General features: G+C 39.6%; 1 protein-coding gene across 3 annotated transcripts in view; it reads right to left on the bottom strand.

Annotated features, from left to right (window-relative positions):
* Positions 1 to 27,462, bottom strand: part of LOC138821398 (F-box/WD repeat-containing protein 2) — a 39,691-nt gene that overhangs the window by 7,007 nt on the left and 5,222 nt on the right. For all 3 annotated transcript variants that reach the window (XM_070013596.1, XM_070013597.1, XM_070013595.1), the window contains 4 exons: positions 15,977 to 16,171; positions 13,646 to 13,779; positions 10,192 to 10,278; positions 7,992 to 8,161 (listed from right to left, as the gene is read on the bottom strand). In XM_070013596.1, coding sequence (XP_069869697.1) covers positions 7,992 to 8,161; positions 10,192 to 10,278; positions 13,646 to 13,779; positions 15,977 to 16,171 — 586 coding nt within the window. The remainder of the gene's footprint in view (positions 1 to 7,991; positions 8,162 to 10,191; positions 10,279 to 13,645; positions 13,780 to 15,976; positions 16,172 to 27,462) is intronic.

Below are 27,462 nucleotides of genomic sequence, written 5' to 3'. Positions count from 1 at the left end.
CATTAGAGAAACCTGAGGGTTTGCAGGGTGGCAAATTTCATATTTTAATAACAAAGGCACAAAACAGAGAGACATTAACTAAACAACAGCACAGAAGTGGGGCGGAAGGTTTCTGTTGTCTACACCTTTAGTAAAGCAAATTGACAAGTCAATGTCTTCTTTGGAGGCACTGGAAAATCTTCAAGACATGGGCACAAGTACTTGTCTATGGTAATAAGACTGGGCTTCTGGGGGAGGGGAGTTTAGTCTATGTGTTACCAAGGACAGATTAGAGTATGTCCAACAAGCCAATCACAGTTGGGGAAGGGGAGAATGGTAACAAGGGCAAGTGAAAACAGCTGCAGAACATTCACTAACAGAAGAGAAAAAATGAGACACAGAAATTACACGTTATTACTCGTAAAGAGGAAGATATATAAGAGAGGCCAGACATTACAGGCTTTCGAAGATGGAACTAGGGGAGCTGGGAAGGTGGCTCAGTGGTAGAGCGCTTGCCTTGCATGCATGAGGCCCTGGGTTCGATTCCCCAGCACCACATAAGCAAAAAGAAAAAAAGCCGAAAGTGGCACTGTGGCTCAAGTGGTAGAGCACTAGCCTTGAGCTGAAGAGCTGAGGGACAGCACCGAGGCCCAGAGTTCAGGCCCCACAACTGGACCCAAAAAAAAGAAGATGGAACTAGGTTCAAAGGAGAAGAATGGCAAAGAAGTAGGTTTCAGTTTGATACAAGAAAAGGAGGGAAATATTTATTTATTTTTAATCTACCATGGGTCAGAAGTTCATCATAATTAACATTACACCTCAACCCTTAAAATGGAGGTAAAGGTACTATCTCCTCTATACTAGTAAATAAACTGAAGCTGAGAGAAAAATGTCCTGCCATGGTCAACACAGCTAATATGACACTGATCTTCATTTGAGCCCAGATCTGTCTGACTCCAGACCTATGCTTTTTTTTTTCTTTCTGCATTTGGCTCTTAGTAGAGGTGTATCTCCAATGAAGATATACAATTCCTGAAAAAAATGGAGGATACCAATGATGGATATGTTCTGAATATCTGACACACTGGATCTCAGTGTTTGCTCCATTGAATAGGGAAGGCACACATTAGAAAGAAAAAATAATATTTGCAGGGAAATGGATAGAGTAGAACAAATCATGTTAAGTGAGGTAAGCCTAGATCAGAGAGACAAACAGCGCTTGTTTTCCCTGATATGCAGAAATCAGATCTAAAAGACACTGGGATATGGCAAATTACACAGAACTCTAGATACTTACATAGAGTAAGACCAAAGAGGATAGTCCTAGGAGAGAATCACAAAGGTATAATACCCCAGCGCCTCCTCATATGTATCTAAAATAATACACATATTGAAATGAACTCCAAAGATATGGAAACAAAGGATTTTTTTCTTAATTTGGTCTTTTTTTGTTGATTCTGTATTCTTTACCTTATATACAGTATCTTCATATCCCACATCTATGGGAATGTGGAGACAGGGCACATCAGAGGCAAAAGGGTGAAAAAGTACAGTGGTGAGGCACACTGGCTGCCCTGGACACTGATGAAAGTGAACTATGGAACTAGTAGGTAGAGATGGGAGAGAGAGAATGGGAGAGAATGAGGGAACAGATGACAGACACTATGTGAAAGAAAATGTACTTATTTCCGGATGTATGTAAAAGTAACCCCATTGTGTATCACCTCTAAAACAACAACAAAGTTGAAAAAAAAAAAAGGAATAGGGAAGGCACAACACACACTATCAGAGAATATAAGACAAGACTCAGCACAAACACCAAAGTGAATATAATGGGTATATCAAGGAGTAAGCAAATCAATCTACCTTTCCTTAGCTAAGCTAGGAAGAGTGTTTTACTTTTTCTTTCCTGAAGAAATAGAACTGAAAAATCAAGATTAATATATTACTTAAATTCCTAAAGTTTACAAATCTTCTATCATAGGCATAAGTTTCTCTTACAATTGATCATCTGATAAAAAAAATTCTGTGATACTGCCAATAAGAGCAACATTTCTTCTAATAAAACTAAGCAAAGAGTTAAGAAACATTAGTCCTCTGCTAGAAAAGGAGACTAAAGCATAAACTCACTTTGCTAGATTAAAAATGGAAGGAACTCTGCTCAAAGAGGTAGCCATTTAGAAAATTTCAACAGCACTTATTCAAATCGCTGAATACTTTGTATGATACAAGCCTTCATAAATAGTTCTACAAGATGGGGCTTGATCCCAAGAGAAGCTGTAAATTGTGATTAACATACAAGGCAAAACAGGGGTTCTGATTAGTTTGCTCCAGTAGTTACATAACCAGCAACTCATCTCTCATTTCCCACCTAAGATGACTTGCTCATTCACTCAGCAAGTATTCACTGACAACCTAAAGTGTGCTGAACACTGCTAGAACCAGGATTAAGTAGTGAATAAGACAAAGTTCTTCACATAAAATCTGTCCCAAACTGAATTTATTAGCCAAACAGACTTCTCTGTTTCCTCACTTGCTAATTCATCCAACGCTTAAGCTAGGAAACATGGCAACAGTCTAACTATTCTCCTTACTCAAATCACATATTTAATCACCAGGCTCTACCTTACTTCTAAACTCTTTTCAAATGTATTCATTACTATCTCTACTAGCACATCTCAGGTCCAAAACACCATCTTTGCCAGCACTACTTTCAACAGCTTCCTATTGGTTTCTCCTCATCTATTCTTAGTACCTTTTAATCAATTACCTACTAAAATCTGATTCTGTTGTCATCCTGCTTCAATTCTTAATCTGATTGCTTCCAACTGTCCTTCCATCTCCAAGAACACTGATGAATGTCTCAAACAGACCAATCTCTCACATCTATTACTACATGCCTACCTCTGATACATAAAGTATATATACTATACTTGAGAGCAGCTCCAAGATCTCTTCCTGAAAGCAAACACCATTTTATGTTCCTTTTAGTCCAATCAATAAACAATTTGTATGTAATTAGCTTTTATATGTATGTATCTTTCTGTGGTGCTGAGAACTGAGTAACAGTCAACAGTCATTTCTAGAAATGATTTGGACAGCTCTGAAAACTCATGTGAGCTAGGCACACTATGATTATAATTTACCTAGCCTCTGTAATTAGCTAGTGAATATCATATTTCCCTTACTATTCTTATTTCCATGAGTCCGGTATCTCTTAGGCTTCCCAGTACACAACAAAATGCCCAACACATACATAGATATTCAAGGAAAAGAAGTAGTGAAAAAAAACACAGATAAATACAGGTAAATGCCTACAAAGAGATTTAAAGGAAACAAAAAACAGCTAGAAAATCTGGTAAGCCTTACATCATCATCATAAAGCTGGAAACTGGGTGAGTCTGGGGACAGTACTTAAGAATAGTAAAGATAATGATGCCAAAGACTGAAACATTAATATGTTGCACAAGAACACAGGTCTTGACAGGCTTTCAGGCCTGTTTGTTTTGAACACTTTAGAACTGTAAACAGGCTTCCCTGCTGGCAGTCTGGTTCCTGAACCTAAGTAACCTTGCCTATTGCACTGAGATAACCTAGCTCTAGAGACTGCATCATGTCTTGGACTGATTTGAGTAACATGCTGTCATTTGTGCTTTGCTTCTTTTCAGTTAGCTTCAAAGCTTAAATGGTCCTGTGAGGTCCTAGCAACTCAGGCCACAGGATTTGTAGGGCTTCAAAAGAGGTTAGTTTATTTGTGTTTGGAGAGGGGAAAGGCTGAGATGAAATAGCCTCTTTATCAATGAAACCTCTAAACCTAACCCTTCCTATCAGTAATAGTCCTGAAGGTTCTTCTTTTTTTTTTTTAAGATAGTATATTCAAACACTAAAAAAACAAGAGAACATTCTAGGACTCTTCAGATGCCATTCTGAGTAGGGGGACATATAAGAGACAGGAAAACACAAGATCAAATAGAACCTTTATCAAGTACTAAGCATTGATATCACCATACCACCTTACCTCGAAGTTTTTATTCAAAATAAAAGCTAAATTCATTTGGAAAAGATACAGCTTTCCTAAGGTGACTAAGGGAATGTTTCCCTTTGGAAAAAAGTTCCAGCAAAAGAATTTTTGATGCCTCCTAGCTTTGTGGCTCATTAAGTATTAGATAAGTCAGCCAAGGATGGATGAATGTTGGTGTAGGACATTGGAAATCTATGCAAAATTACTATCAGAATTACTATTTCCCCATTTACAAGTGGAGAGTTTAGAGTATTTTGGAGTGAGTTTCAACCAGTTTTTACTCAAAGCATAATCAATAACCACTTCTAGAAAGAATTCTCACAGCTCTGAAAATATCAGAAATGTTGGTCTGAGGAACAGGAAGAAATAAATGAGGTTGTAACTTTGTGACCAGAGAGACATGGCCCAGCCAGGTCCTTCTGGGTAGTATAATCGCACTTCACGCAAGCTGACCTCAAATAGATTGTCATGCATAAAAACAATGAAAAGAATGTTCAATGTTCCCCACTCCTCAAGGTCAGCATTTCCTGAATCATGCTGTGGAACATTAACACTGTGAATTGTTAACAGGGGAATTTACCACAAGTATGAAGTACAAGAGGTAAAACATAAACAGGTTTCTAGCTTTTGGGAGGGGAGAGGGGAAGCAGTACTTAGGGCCTACCAAGTACTCTGCCATTTGTGCTACATTTTCAGCCCCTCCTGATATTTTTAGGTAGGTTTATGTGGTTTTGACCACTCTGGCTTGGATGTTGATCCTTCTACCTATGGGCTCCCAAGGAGCGAGGACCATTCGTGCAAGTGCAAGCTAAATCTGGTTTATTGTCTGAGATGGGTAGGATCTCATTGATTTTTTTGCCTAAGCTAGCCTCAACTGACTATCTTCTCAAATGTCAGATCCCTTGTACCTGGGATTATAGGTATAAACCACCACATTCAGCCTCAAATGTAGGGTTTCACAGTTAGAACAGAGATTTGCTAATTCCAGTACTAGGTCTTTACCACAGGCATTTTATTTAAATCTCACTTTGTAAATTAAAAAAAAAATCGAGGCACAGAGGAAATGAAAAATGTACACAAAGTCATACAGATCACAGTCTATTTTCTGCACAGGGAGCAGGAAATGTTTCTCTTTCTATTTCTCCCTACTTTTAACCCTGTTATAGTAAAATAAATCCTTGCTAAAACTTTCACCAGTGAGACTCTCCTTTTTGTGAAACAGCCTGAAGTTCTTTTCATGTGTAGATTAGATCTGAAGGACCTGAGATTTTTCCCTAGGAACTGGAAAGCTGAAGGTCGTCTCCTTCATTCTCCAGTGACAGAAATAGGCAAGCCTGAGAACCAGGAGTTGAATCTCACAAGGCAAAAAGAAAATGAAGATGGGAAGGTAGTAGAAGAAAGTAACAATTAGAGATTTGAAAATAAAAAACAAGAAAAGAAAATGAAGATGGGAACCAGTTAGAATTTCTTGTGATTCTCCATTAAGAAGAATTTTAAAGAATTAGAAATACTAGATTAACTACTAAAGTTACTATTGCAGCCAATATGACCTCAATATAAGTTAGGTAACAAAATTTTGTATAAGTTTTGTTATAAATGGGAGTTTTTATTTTCATACTAGTCTCTAACTACATTTATTTTGCAAAAGGGAGGGAAAATGAATGAAATTCTCTATGTACAGATTTTTCGGATGGCCATTATGTCTCATTGTAGAGAAAAACTAGCATTTTCTTAGGATTCTGGGAAATTTCTCCATGAATCTAAACTATCTACAACTTTAAACTACCAAGTAGTTAGGTGGTTGTAGCCATTACTTTTCATCTAATTTAAAAGGACTTATAAGTTCTACCTTCAGTCTAGGGCATTCCTAAAGAGAAGCAAATGTTTGGATGGCAGCTCGGACTGATGCTGATGACGTCCATTTCAGTGATACAACTAAATCAATGGGAAATGCTACCATTCCTAAGGAGGAGCCAAACTGTAACTACCAAATTAGGAATGCCAATGTATAATGTAAAAGGTATATGATTAATTGCTTAACTGAAGCAATAAAACAGCTACTACAGAAGATTAAGGGATATCACGCAGGGAAAGAATGAACATCTTAACCTATTTCTAGGATGCTTAACAGTGACCCAGAAAAAAATTATTACCAGTCCAGACCCAGTAGAGAAACACTTCTGAGAGTATCTTTTACTAGCCAGTCAGTACCAGTTACCCATCGTAACCTGTGAGGTTGTCAATTACCAGGAGTTAATAGAACAAAATAAAGATTAGTTGCAGATAAAGAGGTAAGTCCAATTAAGGTTAAATATAGGCTATAGATTAAAGTTCTCACTCTAAAGGAAAGATTCCTGGAAGAATAAACTGAGAAAACTACAGTAGGCTGATTATAGTAACCCAAAGAAAAAATGTTATGTGGAGAATCAGGACATTGGAAAACTACACTAAGGGGCCATGTTATCAAAAGACATGCTGCCTCTGCCATAAATGGAAACACTGGAGAAAGAACTATCTCCGGAGAAGAGGGGATGGGGAGGTGGGAAGTAGAATCCACCTCCAACACAGCAATCTCTGCAGACTAAAGATACCCAAGAGGATCCCACTAATGGAACCCCAACTAGTCAACTCCTAGCATCCTATGACGAACCCTGGATGTCTTGAGATGTGGCCAAAAGGTTTATTTTAATAGACAGTAGGGCCCAATTTTTTGTCTTAACTGACTTCCCTACATTTCTTTCTCAATGGAGCTGCACGGTAACCAGAGCTGATGAAACTGCCATGATCAAAAGATTTACTGCTCTAAGTTACAGATATGAAAATGTTATTTTCTCCCAAAATAAATCTTTCAAAAATTTCTTACTGTACCAAAATGCCTCATGTCAGGAAAAAAATTACTTTAGAAACAAATGTGTTTTTTTTATAAATTATTGTATGGAAAGATAATTTGAGATTGTTTCCTTCTTGGTTTTTACTAAAATAGTGCTACTAAGCATATTTTATTTTGATGAAGTTTTATCTAAATTCAAAAACCTGTGTTAAAATTACTTCAAATTGAACAAAAAAATAGGGACAGAAAAGAAAGATCTCATAGAAGAGATCTATCTTAAATAAAAAAGACAGAAAAATTATGAGGATTTTTTTGGGGGGAGGAAATTAAATGAAATGTTTTCAGATAAAGAATTTTTTTGGTAGAGTAAGGTTTGTCCTAACTGGTTGTTCCAAAATGGGGGGAGGGAAACCTATCAAACAACAACAACAACCAGGTTGTGGGCCAAAAATATCAGAAGGCTCCAGGTCATACAGACCATCACTGGTCTTTGGCAAAGAGAGTTACCAATGCTGTAAGACTTTGCACCTAAACCAAAGTCTATCCCTAGAGTAAATTCTCTCAATGTATCACATGACATTTGTGACACCAGCTGCTATGAACTTCAAATATGCTGAGATACTGCCACTCTTCTGGCAGGGGGGGGGGTCTGTGGTATAAAAAAGTTGTTTGTCCATGGATCTCTTATTTACTTCTTTGGAGGGAAACCCTGCAAATTACACTTTTTCTAAGTAATTCTATTTCTACTAGTCAAAAAAAGGCTGTTTAACATGTAGACACTGTTGAGATTTACCAGGCTTGTGTAACAATGCAGAATTCCTACTGATTTAAAGTAAAACTTAAAATATCAGAATGGAAGGAGGTATGAGAGATCTCATCCAAACCTCTCATATATTAAATCCTGCAAGGGGAAGTGTTTGTGATTCAGAGTAAGGGAAGGATTAGAAAAACCAGATCTTTACGTAGTAGCATTTAACCCTTCCTGAATTTGCTGGATTTCTCTAGAACATATATGAACGATTCAATATGTATAACTTATTCAATATGTTTATAACTGGTAAATATTTTCTAAAAGCAAGCTTCTGACTAGTACATTCAAACATTTAGTCTGAAATGCAGTAGACTTTCAAAGGTAAAGCATATGGCACAAGGAAACATTACCTGAGAACATCATAACTGGCAAAGTCCCACTGGTAGAGACCAAGTGCTGAGCTACAGACAATGTATTTGCCATCAAAATGAAGCCTTGGCTGCAGGCAGATACTTCTATCCTCGGAGACAGACAATGTCTTTAAGCACTTGCAGTTGATTTCTCTCCCAATTGGCCAAATCTACAGGGGGGGAAAAAAAGGTCATGTCACCACAGAAGGCTAGTCCTTAAACAATGTGGTTTTCAATAATAGTAATGATGCTTGAATTTGCTAAAGACAAAAAGTAAAATATGCAGCAAATACCTAGTTAAGAGTTATGGAATTAACTTCGGATTCTCCTGTATAATGTTAAGGAAAATACTTTGCCTTTCTAAATCCTTGTTCTTGTAATGAAGACCAATGCCTACCACACAGTTTAAAAGATGAAATAAAAATGTACGAATTTGCCGGGTGTCGGTGGCTCACATCTGTAATCCTAGCTACTCAGGAGGCTGAGATCTGAGGATCACGGTTCAAAGCCAGCCCGGGCAGGAGAGTCCGTGAGACTCTTATCTCCAATAAACCACTAGAAAACCGGAAGTGGCACTGTGGCTCAAGCAGTAGAGTGCTGGTCTTGAGCTGAAGAGCACAGGGACAGCGTCCAAGCCCAGAGTTCAAGCCCCACAACTGACAAAAAAAAAAAAAAAGGATGAATTCATTGTATGAATTCTTTGCAAATTGTTAAAACAAATGAATGTTTTCATAGTTTAGATCTAAGACTTGAGGAAGGGAAGGAGGCATGTGCCTTAAGAAAAGAGTAAGGGCACAAAAAAAAAAAAGAAAGAAAAGAGTAAGGGCTTATAATTCCAGCTACTTGGGAGGCAGACATAGGATAATGAAATTCAAGATCTGCTGGGAAGCCGGGCAACGGTGGCTCACACCTGTAATTCCTAGCTACTCAGGAGGCTGTGATCTGAGGATCACGGTTCAAAGCCAGTCTGGGCAGGAAAGTCCATGAAACTCTTATCTCCAATAAACCACCAGAAAACAGGAAGTGGTGCTATAGCTCAACTGGTAGAGTGCTAGCCTTGAGCTGAAGAGCTGAGGGACAGCACTCAGGCCCAGAGTTCAAGCCCCACACCCAACAAAAAAAGAAAAAAAGAAAAAAAAATCTGCTGGGAAAAGTGGGCAAGACTAGCTCTCAAAATCAAAAGAGATAGGGATGTAGCTTAAGTGGCAAAGCATTTGCCTGGGAAGCATGAGTTGTCCTAGGTTCAATCCCCAGTACCATACCAAGAACAGAAAAAGGAAAAAAGGAGAGAAACAGGGAGAGGAAGAGATCAAGAAAAAATAAGGAAAAGAAAGCAAAATACAGTAAAGCTTGGTGACACATCCCTATAACCTAAATACTTAGGAGACTAAAGCAGGAGGATCATGACTTTACGGCCCACCCTATACTACACAGCAAGAATCTGTCTCCAGCCAGGCACTGGTGGCTCACGCCTATAATCCTAGCTACTGAGGAGGCTGAGATCTGAAGACTGCAGTTCAAAGCAAGCACAGGCAGGAAAGTCCCTGAGACTTTTATCTCCAATTAACCACCAGAAAACCAGAAGTGGTGCTGTGGCTCAAGTGGCAAAGCATTCACCTTGAGCTCAGGGACAACGCCCTAGGTCCAGAGTTCAAGCCCCATGACCCACCAAAAAAAAAAAAAAAAGAAAGAAAGATAAAAGAATCTGTCTCCAAACCAGAAAGAATGAGAGAAATCTTTTTTTGTGGATTTCATTTGAAAAACAGGGTTAGAAACTGCATAGCACTTAGCCTTGGAATGTTTTTTAATACAACTTTATTATTATTAAGGTATTGTACAGAGGGGTTACCATTTCCTAAATCGGGTAATAAGTACGATTGTTTTTGGACAATGTCATCCCTTCCTTCCCTTTCCTCCAGTTTCCCCATCCCATCCCCACTCACAAACTGCATAGTTCATTTTCCACATAGTGTATACTGAGTACCATGACTACAATTTCTCACCCTTGCTTCTTCCACCTCTGGACCCTCCTCTATCCCCTTAAAAAGACAAAAAAAAAAGAAAAAGCAAAAACCAATACCACCACCAACAGCAAACCCTATGTAGGCCTTGGAATATTTTGCCTTTGTTATCCCTCTTCAATTTCCTTCTCCTTCCTGTTTTTCTTTAGTGAGACAATTAGTAGAGGAAAAAAACTCACCTTGATCTCATATTTGTCTGCACTTAAGAGGATATAGTCTCCAGGGCTATGCAAGAGAGACTTGACTTTGCACTTCTGTAAAACCACCTGCAAATATGAAGATCTATGTTATACAAAAAAGCTTTTCTACGCTGTTCCTACACAGATTTTATACTCATAACTGGACACAGAGTGCACACTTGTCATCCAAGCTATGTGGAAAGTTGAGATAGGAAGGAATTGAGGTGTCAGGCCAGCATGAACAAAAAAGCCCAAGACACCATGCCCACTGAGGGAAGCTGGACATGGTGGTGTGTGTGCCTGTGATCCCAGCAATAATGAGAAGTCTAAAGTAGGTAGATTACCCATTTGTACAATTAATGGTAAATGTTTTGTTTTCTTTTCAAGTAGGTGGATTGTGGCTTTGCTGAAAACACAGGTAGGAATTAAGACTCTATCCTAAAAATAGCCAGTGAAAAAAACAGGGCTGGAAGTGTGGTTCAAATGATAGATGCCAAAATGCCCTAAGTTCAAGACTTAGTCTTGAAACAAGGGAGGGGAGGGTAGAAGAGCTCGAAGAGGGGCAAGAGGGGGAAGAGGGAGGAAGAGGAAGGAAGAGGGAAGAGGGGAGAGGAAGGGAGAAGAGGGAAGGGGAGGGGAGAAGAGAAAGGAAGAGAGGGGAAGGGAGGGAGGAGGGGAGGAAAAGTGAGGAAGAGTTGAGCCAATATGAAATACTAGAATGACTAAGCTATAACTGTATTATCCTATTAACTCCTACCAAGATTTTTTTTTGCCAGTCTGGGGCCTGAACTCAGGGCCTGGGCACTGTCCCTCAGCATTTCAGCTTAAGGCTAGTGCCCTACCACTTAAGCTACAGCGCCACTTCTGGCTTTTTCTGCTTATGTGGTGCTGAGGAATCGAACCCAGGGCCTCAGGCATGCAAGGCAAGCACTCTACCACTGAGCCACCTTCCCAGCCCCTCCTAGCAAGATTTTTATTACAACTATTTTTACTATAAGTAGTATCTTGCCAGGTGTGATGACACACACCTGTAATCCCAAAACAGGAGGATTAAGGACAGCCTGAATTACTTATTGTAAGATCCTGTCTCAAAAAAAAGTATAAATAGGGGCTGGGAAGGTGGCTCAGTGGTAGAGCGATTGCCTTGCATGCTCGAGGCCCTGGGTTCGATTCCCCAGCACCACATAAGCAAAAAGAATAAAGCCGGAAGTGGCGCTGTGGCTCAAGTGGTAGAGTGCTAGCCTTGAGCTGAAGAGCTGAGGGACAGCGCCCAGGCCCAGAGTTCAGGCCCCACGACCGGATTAAAAAAAAAAAAGTATAAATAAAGTAGGCTGGCAAGGTGGCTCAGTGGTAGAGTGCTTGCCTTGCATGCATGAGGCCCTGGGTTCAATTCTTCAGCACCACATAAGCAGAAAAAGCTGGAAGTGGCACTGTGGCTCAAGTGCTAGAGCGCTAGTCTTGAGCTGAAGAGCTGAGGGACAGCGCCCAGGCCCAGAGTTCAGGCCCCACGACTGACAAAAAAAACAAGTATCTAACCAGACACTAGTGGCTCATGCCTATAATCCTAGCTACTCAGGAGGCTTAGATTTGAGGACTGCGGTTCAAAGCTAGCCCAGGCAGGAAAGTTCATGAGACTCTTATCTCCAATCAACCACCAGAAAACCAGAAGTGGTACTGTGGCTCAAGTGGTAGAGCACTCGCCTTGAGCTGAAGAGCTCAGGGACAGTGCCCAGGCTGAGTTCAAGCCCAAGACTGACAAAAAAATAAAGTATCTAAAGGTATCCAACGTTGGCTGTAATTAGTCTTATTTTTAGCCTGGAAGCAGACATTATACTTTAAAAATTATAAATGTGACTTAACAGAAGAAAATACAAAGAAAAAAAATCCACAGGCAAATTAGTAAATGCAAATAATCACTTTTCAGAAATGTGCACTATAAAAAATATACAGTATATGTATATATGTGTGTGTATAGGTAATTTTCCAACCCTAGACAAGACCATCATATCATTTACATCACACACACACACACACTTTGTTGCTGGAAATGGAACTGAGAGTTTCAAAACACATACTAAGCAAGAACTCTACAAATATACCTTCAGTTCTACCTGTACATTTCGGTTATCTTCTCTCACATAACCATGGTGAAGATGAAATAAAAATTTTAAGCAATAGTAATAATAATATTAACAGTAAGAGTAATGTAAAAGAAGCTAACATTCCACTGCATTTGGAATAATCCATGCATACTAGGTTTTAGGGTTTGTTTGGGAGGATTTGAATTTAGGACCTCATGCTTGCTACATAGGCACTGTAACAATGGCACTCCTCCAGCTCTTTTCTGTGCTTGCTTTTGTTGTTTGTTTGTTTTTGGTCGGTTGTAGGGCTTGAACTCTAGGCCTGGACAAGATCCCTGAGCTCTTCAGCTCAAGGTAAGCGCTCTTACTACTTGAGCCACAGAGCCACTTCTGATTATCTGGTGTTTAATTAGAGGTAAGAGTCTCACAGACTTTCCTGCCCAGGCTGGTTTTAAACAGTGATCCTCAGATCTCAGGATTACAGGTGTGTGCCACCGGTGCCCAGCTTGTGCTTGTTATTTTTGAGATATGGTTCAGGTCCATACCTAAACCTTGCTCTACTGACTTTATGCTTCTTGTAGTAGCTGGGATAACATGCATGCACCACTATGCTCAGCTTCTTCTACTGAAATGAAACTCTATGGACTTTTCCTTGATTTTAGCCTCTAGCATAGCTGGGATGACAGGTGTGTGCCACTGCATGCAGCTACTAGTTAAGAAAGGATCTCCCATGTAGATCCAGGTTGGCCTCAAACTACAATTCTCTCAAACAGGTAGGCAGGAGCCACAGGTGCCTGGCTGGGCCTAGTCAGTTAAAACCAATCAATCAATCAGCATAAGGTAAGAAGAAAGACAAGATTTACTTGTTCAGAAGCCTGGGTTGCAGATTCAACTGAGACCTGATAGTAAGCATCAGGCACTGTGCTGGGTGCTAGCCCAACATGTCACTTAATATCATAAAATCCAGCAGGTGATAAACTCACAACTCTCTTTAGCCTCACCTATTTTGGAAGAAAGGTCTAACTATCTACCCAATCTAAAACCTACCAGCTATCTGTGACTTTTTTTTAAATCATTTTTAATGTTTTTTTCTTTTGATTTTATTAATCTTAACTCATTTTTTTAATGTGATACTGAGGAATCAAACTCAGGGCTTTATGCATGCTACTCAAGCACTGTACCACTACACCACATTCCCTGTCCCTATGATTCTTTATCCCCCATATAGAATGCTGCACACTATCATGGAATAGAGTGCATGTTTCTATTCCACCGGCTGCACCACCTCTCTTACCACTGTAAGGTAGTATCTGCCATCATCCATTCCCACAAATGAAAAGCCTGACATCAGGAGGCTTCTTAAGTCTTCCTACCTTAGTGACCCATTCCGTGTGCCCGGTGAGTGTATTGAGGCATGTCCCAGCAGATAAAGCCCAAACTTTCACAGTGAAGTCTGCAGAGCCACTCACTAAGATATCCAGCTCATCGTTGTAGTCCACGCTAAACACTAGTGCATATAACATACACAAAGTTAAAACACACCCTTCTGCCAGTGGATCTTTGTTTAACAAACATTCAGCACTGTTTATTCTTCCTAGCTGCCTAATGGTTTCATTCCCTAACAAGAGTTACTATAATGGTGCTTGCTACTCAACCAGCAATATTATGATTTAAATTTTAAAAACCTATTTCAAAATTCTTATCATTATTAAAGTTTATTACTTTAAAGTTGGAAAGTTGGAAAGTTTATTACTTTAAAGTTGGAAAGTTCCAACACTTGTGCCAGCTTCAAAGTGCAATACACAAGCAGTGATGGAGATAATGGCACTTCCTAAAACCATCTGCCTGATATTACACGAATTTTTACTTAGTCTATGTAGAAAAACAGAACATACGTGACTTTATTCAGGTTTGTAATGATAGTAAGAGAAAAATGTGAAGAATTTTAAGCTTCAAAACAGGACTCTGTTAAGAAAAACCAATGTAAAGAGAAAAAGGGCAAACTAAGTCATTCATTCAATACAGTAATACCTAGCATTTAAATCTGTGCAGGTACAGTAGTAGAACATTCAATATTTCTTTCTGTCTTTAAGTTCTAAAGGACACTGAGAACCTGGAGATGAAGATAGTAGCACTTCCTTTAAAGGAATTTAAGTCTGGGAAGAGAAGTCTAGAAAAAAAGTTTACCTCTTGCTAGGGAAACACCATGGAGAATGACTAAGTCTGCACAGGCCTATCAGGGAGGACTTCAGGGAAGAGGTGGTATTGGAAATAGGCCCTGAAGAATAAGCAGTTCATATCAAGAAAAGAAAAAGAATTATGTTGGAAAAAGGAACAGGAAAAGCATGGATTTAAGAAAAGCTACCACAATGTCCAGGAAACAGCAAATGGAACATTTTTTTTAGAACAGGATCTCCAACTTGACCAGGAAAAAAAAAATCATCTGGAAGTCATGATATACCTTGACACTGGGAAATTTAACAACCAGTTTAACATGTAAGTTCCATACTGAATCACACATCACCAAATATTGATTTCTAAAAAGATAGACTGCGTTGTAAAGGAGATAATAAAGACTGAAGAAAAATGTACAAAATAAATAAAATGGGAAAACTTTTTAGTACTCAAAAAAAAAAAAAAAAAAAAAACAAACCCCACACGGGTGTACCTACAGGTGTACCTGAATTACTAAGGGGCTGGGAAGGTGGCTCAGTGGTAGAGCGCTTGCCTTGCATGCCTGAGGCCCTGGGTTCGATGTCTCAGCACCACATAAGAAAAAAGCCGGAAGTGGCACTGTGGCTCAAGTGGTAGAGTGCTAGCCTTGAGCTGAAGAGCTGAGGGACAGCGCCCAGGCCCAGAGCTCAGGTCCCACGACTGGACCAAAAAAAAAAAAAAAAAAAGAATTACTGAGCACAGACACAGTGTAAGAGTAAACAAGACAGAATCTATCCTATGGAGGTGATCTGGTGGTGAGGTAAGACTATCATGTGATCTGTCATTTAACAGCAATACAAACTTGGGAGAACCTACAGGAGAGAGCAAGTCTTGGAAGGCTACTCATAAATATGATGTCAAAGAGCACAGACTGTGACTCTTAGAGGCTAAAGCAGTACATAAATGGAGGAAGGAAAGAAGGCAGGCACTGCACAAGATGCTGAGAGTAGCTCACTACACAGTTCCAAAATAATGCAACAGGAGAAGCTCAAGGCTATCTTTAAAAGAATAGTTTTCTGTCCCCAAAGCTGCTATACTTTTATTAGGAGACATTTAGGTATCAGTTTCATTTTATCTCTAGGTAGTTGTCTGTTAATCACCTCCAAACTGAGCTCTACCTAGACATAAAACAGTGGAGACCATATTCACTTCAAAGATGTTCAGCCCCAAATCTACAAAACAAATTTTGCTGAATTTCTAAGTGTAGGATTTAAGTCATTTTGGAAGGATGGAATCTGACAAAATCAGATGAACTGACTGCTCACCAGGATATAAACTAACTAGGAGAGGAAAAACCACCACTCTCAGCTTAAAGGTACACAGATATTTTCCAATGGGCTAAGGAAAAGCAAAATTGTGAACAACATTCCAAATGAGGAGGAGAGAATGGCAGATCAATTAAGGGGGTGAGGGGGCTGACATACTTGGTTCCTAGTTTTAAAGCGATAGGCTAAAGCTATTGTAAAAACCCTAGGAAAAGAGTAACCCACCCGCCCCCGTGTGCCCTCGGAAGTGCTGGGTCCTGGCTCCGGAACTCCATTCCCAGCAGGCCACAGTGTTGTCAAAGGAGCCTGTCACAAGCTTCTGCTCATCGAACTTCACTGCTGCACACGTGTGGGTCTGGATGCCATAAACACACTGCCCTGTGCTCACATCCCACAGCTTTGCAGACAAGTCATCTGACCCTTTAAAAGAAAAGCAGGGGAGTTATTAATGAAACACACCCCGAATAAGGAAAATCAATCCCCAAAACATAGTATTCTCAAAAAAGACCTTCAGGGTCACCTTCTCTAGTATTCCCATTTTAATGATGAGAAAACCAATACATGGAGAAAATATGAGTTGCTTAGTCACCAAAATGCTGTCAAATGCACTAGGATAGGATCACAAAAATCAAAGCTTTTACGTTTCAGATTTTCCCATTAATTCTCCAGGTGATTAAAAAGAGATTAAAGCATCCCTTGGTGCGTTCATTGAAGAATTCCATGAATCTGTGGGTAGTATGAGTTTTTGGATCTGAGTTTGAAATGGCTGGGTGCTACCTATGACTGTATGCGTGTTTACTACCCAACAGTTCTAAATACATGGCTAGTAAAGCTGTTTGCTGAAACACAAGTTAAGGCAAGTCAAAGATAAGCATCTGAACTGGGTACAAGTGGCTCATCCCTGTAATCTCAGCTACTCGGGAGGCTGAGATCTGGGTATCACACAGTTTGAAGTCAGTCCAGACAGTAAAATCCCTGAGAATCTTATTTCCAATTAAGCATTAAAAAAAAAAAAAAAAAAAAAAAAAAGGCTAGAACTGGGAGTTGTAGCTCAAGTGGTACAGCACTAGCCCAGCAAAAAAAAAAAAAAAAGAAAGAAACTCAGAAGCAGTACCCAGGCCATGAGTTCAAGCCCCAGGATTGGTGAAAGAAGGAGAGAGGGAAGGGGGAGAAGGGATGGAGAGAGAGGGGGAGCGGGGGGGGGGGGGCGGGAGATGACTAGCTCAGACCACTGGCTAACTTCTACAAAAAACAAACTGGTCTTCTCTTGCGTGGTCTTGAAATAATGTGAAGAAGCCTCAAAGAAAACCAGTGATAAATCACAGCAAGCATTCAAATGAACTCACAAACTGTTTTTATAAAGCTCCTTAAAATTCTGTAGGAAAAAAAGAGAAAGTTTTTTCCCTGTCTCTAATGCAATGTCATATTAATCATGGTGACAATTTGAGACTCTGGTCTAATTAAATTTAGAGTCCTAATGGTTAACTCTTTTCTCACAATTTACTTTTAATTTAAAGACTCAACAAAAAGATACTTTGAGAAGACATTAAATATAGTCAAAATGACCAGGACATAGTATTGTAAGAAACCACCCAATAACCAGTTTTTAAAAGGCTGAAATGACTAAATAAAACCAACCACAACTCCACCATTAGTCAAAAGCCACTGTTTCTTTTTTTGGTGGGTCATGGGGTTTGAACTCAGGGCCTGGGTGCTGTCTGAGCTTTTTAACTCAAGGCTAGCAGTCTACTCCTTTAAGCCACAGCATCACTTCCAGTTTTCTGGTAGTTAATTGGAGATAAGAGTCTCACAAACTTTCCTGCCTGGGTTGGCTTTGAACTGCGATCCTCAGATCTCAGCCTCCTGAGTAGCTAGGATAATAAGCATGAGCCACAGCACCTGGTTTAAAGCCACTGGTTTTGTTTTGTCTTGTTTTTCCGTCGGTCAGGGGGCTTGAACTCTGGGCCTAGGAGCTATCCCTCAGCTCTTCAGCTCAAGGTGAGCACTGTACCACTTGAGCCACAGCACCACTTGCGGTTTTATGAGTGGTTTATTGGAGATAAGAGTCTCACAGACTTTCCTGCCCAAGCTGGTTTTGAACCCTGATCCTTAGATCTCAGCCTCCTGAGTAGCTAGGATTATAGGCATGAGCTACCAGTACCTGGCAAAGCCACTGTTTTTGACAATGGAAAATAACTATCACTGTGAACAATGAGAGCATGACTTTGACATGGGCAGACTCACTGAGGGAACAGAAAAATGATGGCTGTATTTGTTGTCAAACCACTATTTAAGTTTGTTTCCTTCTCTAAAATGAGGGGTAGGGCTTGGTTGATGGTTTTCAATGGGCATGTGAGACATTAGAATTATCCAGGTAGCTTCAGGAACATACATAAACAATGGCTGGGGATACAGCTCAGTAGTTAGAGCACTTGTCTATCATGCATGAAGCTCTTGGTTCCATCCTCAATGCTGCACAAGTGAACAAACAAGCATCATACATAAATAGGGGCACTATCCAGAAATTCCAATTTAGAATTCTTGAGGTAAAGTGCAATAATCTTAAAAGTTAGTCAGGTAATTCTAACATATCAGCAATATTTGGGGATTCAAAGGTCTACAACAGTATTATCTAACAAAAATGAAGATGTAAATACATATACCATTCCAAAATGTCCTAAAAGTCACTTAGAAAAACAAAAACACATTAAAAATAATTTAACTCAGTGTGTGTGTGTGTGTGTGTGTGTGTGTGTGTGTGTGTGTGTGTGTGTGTGTATGTGTGTGTACACACCAGTCCTGGGGTTCACACTCAAGGTCTGGGTGCTATTCCTGAGCTTTTGTGTCCAAAATCAGCCACAGCTGGGGCTGGGAAGGTGGCCCAGTGGTAGAGTGCTTGCCTTGCATGCATGAGGCCCTGGGTTTGATTCCTCAGCACCACATAAGCAAAAAGCCGGAAGTGGCGCTGTGGCTCAAGTGGTAGAGCGCTAGCGTTGAGCTGAAGAGCTGAGGGACAGCGCCCAGGCCCAGAGTTCAGGCCCCACAACCGGACCCAAAAAAAAAAAAAAAAAAAAAAATCAGCCACAGCTCAACTTCAGCTTTATTGGTAGTTAACTGGACATAAGGAATATCATGGGCTTTCCTGTTCCGGCTGGCTTCAAAGCATAATCTTCAGATCTCAGCCTCTTGAATAGCTAGGATTACAGGTAAAAGCCACCAGCTCCTGGCTAACTCAGTTTTTTGACAAAATATTAAAGCTTTATTTAACATATTAACTTACTGATGAAAATTATAAATGAATTATTTTATATTCTGTAAAATTTTTAGTTTTTCAATTCTGGTATTTCAATTTCACATCTCAATTTGAACTAGCCATAGCTCAAGAACTCAAAACAGGGCTTGTGGCTACTGTGCTGGACAGCACAGATTTAAAGACCTTTTGCTTGTATGTTTCTTAACTATATTCTTAAAGAGCTATTGTAGGAAAATAAATCACTGTAGGTCATATAAGAGCTTGGTTCTAACCTACTGCCAGTGTTCAATTGGAGTTTTATTCATTTATTCAACATACATGTATAGAACTTCTGTGCCAAGCAGCGCTACTGCTCTCATGGCAAAAAATAAAGACAAGAAAAGCTAGCTGGGCACTGGTGGCTCACACCTATAAGCCTAGCTACTCAGGAAGCTGAGATCTGAGGATCACAGTTCAAAGCAAGCCCAGGCAAGAAGGTCCATGAGACTCTTATCTCTAATTAATCACAGAAAAAGCTGGAAGCGGGACTATGACTCAAGTGCTAGAGCACTTGCCTCGAGCAAAAGGAGCCCAGCGACAACACCCAGACCCAGAGTTCAAGCCCTACTGCCAGCAGGAAAAAAAAAAAAGCTAATAGTAATAATTCAGTACAGTCACTGGTGGATAGCCTAAAGACAATACTAGAGGATAAAAAGAAGGCTTCTCAGATGAGCTCCTGCTGCACATGTCAGTGGTCTACAAACATGCCTCAGATGATGGTATGACAGGCTCCTCAACTATATTCCTCTTTTATTTTAGCTTAAGCTCAGCTTCAACATGTTTAAACAAATGACTTCATGGCTTAAAAAACAAAAAAAAAAAGCCTTGAAAGTTGGGCACCAGTGCTCACGTCTTTTTTATCTCAGTTACTCAGGAGCCGAGATCTAGCGAATCACAATTAAAGCTGACCTGGGTAGACAAGCCCAGAAGACTCCATCTCCAAACTAACAAAAGACTAGACTGAAGGCATGGCTCAAGTCGTAGAGGGCGTGCCTTGAGCTTGAACCCCAGCTACCCTACCACCACCACACACAAAAGAACCTTTGATTCTAACTCATTAAAATCCATATAATCAGTAACCAGGCAAAGAAATAAAAAATAAATGGTATATGTTATTTCTTTTATATTAGTAAAACTTCTCCTATAGAAAATTATATAGAAAATATTTAAGGTTTTGTTAACCAGTCTGTTACAATCAGTCTTCTAGAGGATATGGCCCACATTCAGTTGTTTGCCAACTCCAGGCATACACATCTAGTGGTGTAGTATTAAGCATCTCTCTATTACATACACATATATGAATAGGCACTCAAGCCAATTTATAAACAACTATTGGACTATTGGGAGCCATTCTTAGTGTATATTACCTGTTAAAATGCATTGCTTAAACATGGGCCCAAGAAAGAAAAGAAAGAGAGAGAGAGAGAGAGAGAGAGAGAGAGAGAGAGAGAGGGAGGGAGGGAGGGAGGGGTAGGGAGGGAGGAAGAAAGAGAGAGAGAGGGAAAGAGAGAAGAAGGGAGGGAGGGGGGAAGGAGGAAAGGAAGGAAGGAAAGGGGGAGGGCGGGAGGGAGAAAGAGAAAGAAGGCAGTCAGGCAGGTAGGAAGGAGGGAAGGAAGGAAAAGGAAAAGGAAAAGGAAAAGGAAAGCTCAGTGTGACCAGAAAATGGTAGCAAGACAAGCTGCCATTAAAGCCAGGAAGATGTTTAACTATGATCTTATCTGAAGTTGGGGAAAACTGGATGTAGTGGGAACAAAAAAAAATCCTAAAGGCTAGAAGGCTAAAGAAAGAGGACAAACAAAACGTGGTCTAGAGCTACAATGGAGTATTATTAGGAAAAACCTCAAAGACATTGTGCTAGGTGAAATAAGTCAATCAGAAAAGAAGAAATATTTTACTTGTGTGAGGTACCTAAAATAATCACATTCATAGACAGCTGACTGGAAGAAATGAGAAGTAGATAACTAGCATTTAGCTGATATGGTTTCAGTTTGAGAAAATGGAAATAATTCTGGAAATGGTGGTAGTGATGTGCTTAATGGCACAGAACTGTACATTTTAAAATGATTAAAAAGGGGTTTAGAAGTATGGCTCAGGTAGAGTGCTTGCTTAGCCTGTCAAGTGTTGCCCTGGGTTCCATCCCCAACATTGGTTGGATGGGTGGGTGGATGGATGGATGAATGGATAGATGGATGAATGGATGGATGAGTGGATGGATGGATGGATGGAGAGAGACAGACAATTCATTTTCAACCCAGTGTCTGGTGAGTACCACTGCTGCATATGTTCACCCTTTATCTCATCATTTCTGTGCCCCCTTACCCTCAAATACAAATAAATGAACAAACAAGACAAAAAAAAAAAAAAAACAGCAATGAAGAAAAAAAAAAAACTTTGTGTCCATTTTCTAGAATTCATTTCAATGAATAGTTTATATGATCAGATGCACATAGGCATTGAGCCTTTGTGATCCTCTCCTAAGAATATCCTCCTTTTGTGCCATTTACTTTTATGCCCTAAAGAAATATTAAAAATAACAAGATCTGGTTGAGCTCCACATCTATTCTAACTGCTTGCCTGGAGGAGCCACTGTTCTTTCTGGCTCTGTGTTGGCCTTCCCAAAAAAACATTTTTTCAATCATGCAGCATGTGAGTGAAAGAGAACTAAATAAATATGAACTTTTTCACTTAAGAAAGTAAAGAAGTCACACTCAATTATGAAAACATACTTTGATGTAAAAAATGTCAAGACTGGGCATGTAACCAATAGCAGAAAAATGAACTGTAACACAGAGTAAACTATCTTATCAAGTTTAAATATTTAACTGGTAGAATCAGATCCTGGCTCTCCAGCACCTCTCTGAGGATCTGACTCTGCAGACCAACTGAGTAAAACTTTCCAATAAAACTCTTTACTACCCACTTCTTTAATTTCTCAAAGCACACTTGTCTAAAATCCTCTCTAGCCTTCATTTTCCCCCCTCTAAATCTCCTTTTAAAGTTTTACTATTTCATCCATAGCTGCATTGTTACTTAACTCCTAATTTTTTCTCTATAAATGAGTACTCTTCAAACCTCTGACTTGCATTTCCAAATACCTTGGGGTACCTCCATATATATATATTTATTTATGAAGATTTATATTTTTTATATATCATTTTTATATATTACATATTTATATTATATATATGGAAAATATAGGTCAACAAGATTCAGTCCATCCCAAACTGAACTTCATTTATTCTCTTAGATTTATTATCACTTTCTTTTTTTAATCCTTTGGAGATAACAGGGATGAAGCCAGGGCCTATCATTTGAGCTACACCCCTTTCCCCTTTTGCTTATTTTTCAGACAGTCTCACATTTTTGGCAGGTCAACCAGACCTACCACCCTCCTACTTATGCTGGTGTCAATCCTGCTATCTCTAACTCACTAGTAGCTGTTACAGGCATGAGTCTCTGCCTCATTCCATCATTTTCCAGTCTTGTTATCAGGATTACTATCTTCCCAAGCATTAAAAGTTAGACACCCCGGCCATTCCTGAAATCTCTCTTCTCCTGTCCATATTTAAGTTATTAAATCCTGTCAACTGTACTTTAGTAGCTGTTTTTATATTCAAATCATCCCTTTTGATTTTTAAATCACCTTTTACCTTTATTCTAATTCTTGACCTATTTATTCCAGCTACAGGGAAACAAGAGAATAATTTAATTTGGAAGTTCAAAACTCAGAAATTCTGCGACCTCTCTAAAAAGGCCTTGATTGGAAAAATTGTGAGGATAGCTTCAGTTGATACAGTCTTAGAGCCATTACTGGCATTAACCAGGAATACTAGAAACCCTGCAATATTTGGGATAATACATAAAAAGAACTGTGTAGACATTATATTTTTAATATTTGTATGTATAGTTATTTATTTCTATGAATTCAAGTTATCACTGAGAGAGAATGAAAGAAGGGGTGACATTGCCCAAAAAGAAATGTTCTCATGTTGGGCACTCGTGCTCACAACTGTAATCCTAGCTACTCATGAGGCTGAGATCTGAGGATCATGGTTCAAAGCCAGCTCGGGCAGGAAAGTCTGTGAGACTCTTACCTCCAAGAAACCACTCATAAAACCAGAAGTGGCGCTGTGGCTCAAGTGGTAGAGTGCTAGCCTTGAGCTGAAGAGCTGAAGAGCAGTGTCCAGGCCCAGACTTCAAGCCCCATGACCGACCAAAATAAAAAAAAATAAAAAAAACCAATACTGACAACAAAAAAAAAAAAATTCAAGACTATTTTACTAATGCCTACATGTGAGGCCTCTCTTGGAAAGTCAGTCCTAGCTGCTCCAAGCCTGAATACATTGCAATGGCATTGCTACTCTGAAGGAAGACAAGGGCTCTGATTTGACAACCAGACTTTTACCTAAGTTAGGTCACCTACCTACTCCAAGCTATGTGCCCTCTGAGGTAAAAACTCTCCTACTTCTCCCACGTATGTTCTCTATTGCCTTTGAAGTGGTAGGTATTTCAAACATAAGTGTCTACCAGTAAAGGCACACTAGGCTCCTTTCTAACTATTTCAGAACTACAAAACAGAAAGTTAATTACTTCTATCTACACTATGTCAATTTTAGCATTTGCCATGAATCTCTTTGGCAATACTATTTTATTGCTGGCTTGGGGTCTATAGGGTCACTGTAAGTTTATTGCCAAATCCAAGATTTCATAACTTAAAGAGTGAAAAAAAAAATCAAAGAGTTAGGACAAGATGCCACAAAGATATACAGCTTTAAACAGCTATTTCTCTAGTGTATTTCTTCTCTAGTGAAGCCCCAGAGATGATATTGCTTTTAGAAAACTTGAACTAATTATTTGCATCATTATCAATAGCCAAAATATACAAACCTGGTGAATTTAGAACAAAATTTGGATAGTAGAATAGAAATAACTTAATATAGATCTACTTAGATACTAATCACAAAATGCAGGGACAGGGACCAGGTGCTTATGGCATATGCCTACAATCATAGCTACTCAACAGGCTGATATCTAAGAATTGCAGCCCTGGCAGAAAAATCTATGCAACTCTTACCTTCAAAAGCCTAAAGTGGAACTATGGCTTGAGCAAGAGAGCATTAGTTTTGAGCACAAAAGCTAGGGGATAGCACCCTGAGGTCAAGCACCAGGACCAGGACCAGCATACATACATACATACATACATACATACATACATACATACACACACATATGTACATATACATACATACACACACACACACACACACACACACACACACACACACACACACACACATACACACACACACGGACAGGGGACTGGGAATGTAGCTCAATAGTAAAGTAATTCATTAGCAAGCTCAAGGTCCTGGGCTCAATCCCCAGCACTGTAACTAAACATATAAGCAAAAAACGTATTCATGGGTCCATTTATTGCAATACTAACTTTCTAAAAAGAATTCAGTAACTATACTGAATTTACTTCTACTCCAAATTAGTGAGACTTTATTTCAAAAATAAAATATGACAAGGGGAGTTAAAAAAAAAAAGTGATTATAAACCAGTATTTACCTAAATGGAAAAGAGCTCCAAGGCAATACTGAATCTTAACCTTTAAAAATACTTGTCATGTGCCAGGGGCTCACCTCTGTAATTCTAGCTACTTAAAAGTACGAGAGCTGTGATCTGAAGATTGAGGTTCAAAACCAGCCCAGGCAGAAAAGTCCTTAACTCTTATCTCCAACTAACCATCAAAAAGCCAAAAGTACAGCTGTGGCTCAAGTGGTAGAGCACCAGGAAAAACATGTACGTACACACACACACACACACACACACACACACACACACACACACACACACACACACACACACACACACACACACACACACACACCTTGCCAAAAGTACAGCTGTGGCTCAAGTGGTAGAGCACCAGGAAAAACATGTACACACACACACACACACACACACACACACACACACACACACACACACACACACACACACACACACACACACACACACACACACACACACACACACACACACACACACACACACACACACACACCTTGCCATAAACCATAAGGCAAAAAAGGCATGTAAAAAGCTATCAGGTAAGCATTAAGTAAATTCAGGATGACAAACCAAAGCATGAATTAACTTATAAAACTGGGAAAATATCTAGCATTTCAGAGAATTTATCACCATCTGGAAAAATACAGGTGCTTAATAAGGAAGTGAAAATTTAAAACAATCTTGAGAAAATATTATACACTTTATTAAAAATATTAAAACTGAGCTGGATGCTAGTGGCTCACATCTGTACTTCTAGCTATTTAAAAGGCTGAGATCTGAGGATTGCCAGCTAGGCAAACAAAACTGAGACTCCAATCTCCAATTAACAGAAAAAAGCTGGACTGAAGATTTGCCTCAAGTAGGAGAACACCAGCCATTTGCAGAAAAAAAACTACTCAACAGCCTGAGACCCTCTGTTCAATCCCAATATGGGCAAACACGCAAGTGTGTGGGCATGCACAAGCTCACACACACATTCATTTTTTAAAAAAGAACCTGAATGTGCAATAATATGGGAATAGTAAAATAATATATTTATACAAGTTATTCTTAAGGGGCTGGGAAGGTGGCACAGTGGTAGAGCGCTTGCCTTGCAAGCCTGAGGCCCTGGGTTCGGTTCCTCAGCGCCACATAAGCAAAAAGAAAAAAGCTGGAAGTGGCGCTGTGACTCAAGTGGTAGAGCGCTAGCCTTGAGCTGAAGAGCTGAGGGACAGCGCCCAGGCCCAGAGTTCAGGCCCCATGACTGGACCAAAAAAAAAAAAGTTATTCTTAAGTTATTCTTAAGTAAACTGGTATACATACACAAAGGTTATCAGAAATTATCTTAGATGAAAAAAAGAACACCAAGCATCCTTATATATAAGGTGTTAAGTAAATAGGCATTGGATCAATGAAAACAACAACCAGATACCAATGACTACTCAGGAGGCTGAGACTTATAGGATCAAGGTTCAAGGCCAGCTTAGGAAAGAAATGTTGCTAGACTCCAATTCCAAAATGAGCAAAAAGCAGGGCTAGAAGAATGGTTCAAGTAGTAGAGCACCTGTCTAGCACAAGGCTCCCAGTTCAAATCTAGTATTGCTCCCTCACAACAGGAACTGCCCAGAGCCTTTCTAACTACTGCTAAGCATTATTTAATTACCTGTCAAAATGTAGGCACAGATTATAACCATTTGTGAAAACACATACTCATAAGTCAAAAGTAACTTTTTAATATACTATGACCAAATAGCATTTATCCTAGGAATGCAAGATTCAGTTAACATTAGAAAGTCCATCAATGTAATATATTAGTAGAATGAAAGAAAACACTCACATGCTCATTTCTGTTAACAGATACAAAAAACTTTCTCAAGCTGGTCACCAGTGGGTGACATCTATAATCCTAGCTACTCAGGAGGCTGAGATCTAAGGATCATGGTTCGAAGCCAGCACAGGCAGGAAGATCCTTGAGACTGTATCTCCATTAATAACCAGAAAATCAGAAATGGTGCTGTGGCTCAAATTGCTCAAAGAGCGCTAGCCTTGAACAGAAATGCTCAGGGACAGCACCCAGGTCCTGAGTTCAAGCCCCACAATCAACAGGACAAAAAAAAAAAGTTATGGATCTCAATGGATACAAAAAACTTTTGGTATTAGATACAAAAATCCAATACCAATTAGTGACTAAAAAAAAGCTAGGTACAAGCTGAGTACCAGTAGCTCACGCCTATAATCCTAGCTCCTCAAGAGCCTGAGATCTAAGAATCGAGGTTTGAAGGCAGCCCAGACAGGGAAGTCTATGAGACTCTTATCTCCAATTAAGCACAAAAAAAGCTGAAACTGAAGCTATGGTTCAAGTGGTAGAACACTATCCTTGAGCAAAATAACTCAGGAACAGTGCCCAGGACTGACACAAAAATAAACAAATGAAGGAAATATTCTTTTTTTTTTTTTTTTTTGTCGGTCGTGGGGCTTGAACTCTGGGCCTGGGCGCTGTCCCTCAGCTCTTCAGCTCAAGGCGAGCGCTCTACCACTTGAGCTACAGCGCCACTTCCGGTTTTCTGGTGGTTTATTAGAGATAGGAGTCTCACAGTCTCTCCTGCCCGGGCTGGCTTTGAACCGCGATCCTCAGATCTCAGCCTCCTGAGTAGCTAGGATTACAGGCGTGAGCCACCAGCGCCCGGCTAAGGAAATATTCTTAATATGACAAAGGACATCTAAGAAGAAACCGCAGTTAATGCCATAATGGAATAACAGACTTCTAAAATTTAATAATTTTATATGTTATAATATAGTCATTTAACTGCCTAGTTTAAAACTATCTTCATTGCCAGGCTCAGAATTGCAAGATTTTAAAACA

Source organism: Dipodomys merriami, unplaced genomic scaffold, assembly GCF_024711535.1.
Source record: "Dipodomys merriami isolate MVZ:Mamm:240054 unplaced genomic scaffold, mDipMer1.0.p SCAF_910, whole genome shotgun sequence".
Lineage (NCBI taxonomy): Eukaryota > Metazoa > Chordata > Mammalia > Rodentia > Heteromyidae > Dipodomys > Dipodomys merriami.
This window is presented reverse-complemented; position numbering and strand designations above follow the sequence as displayed.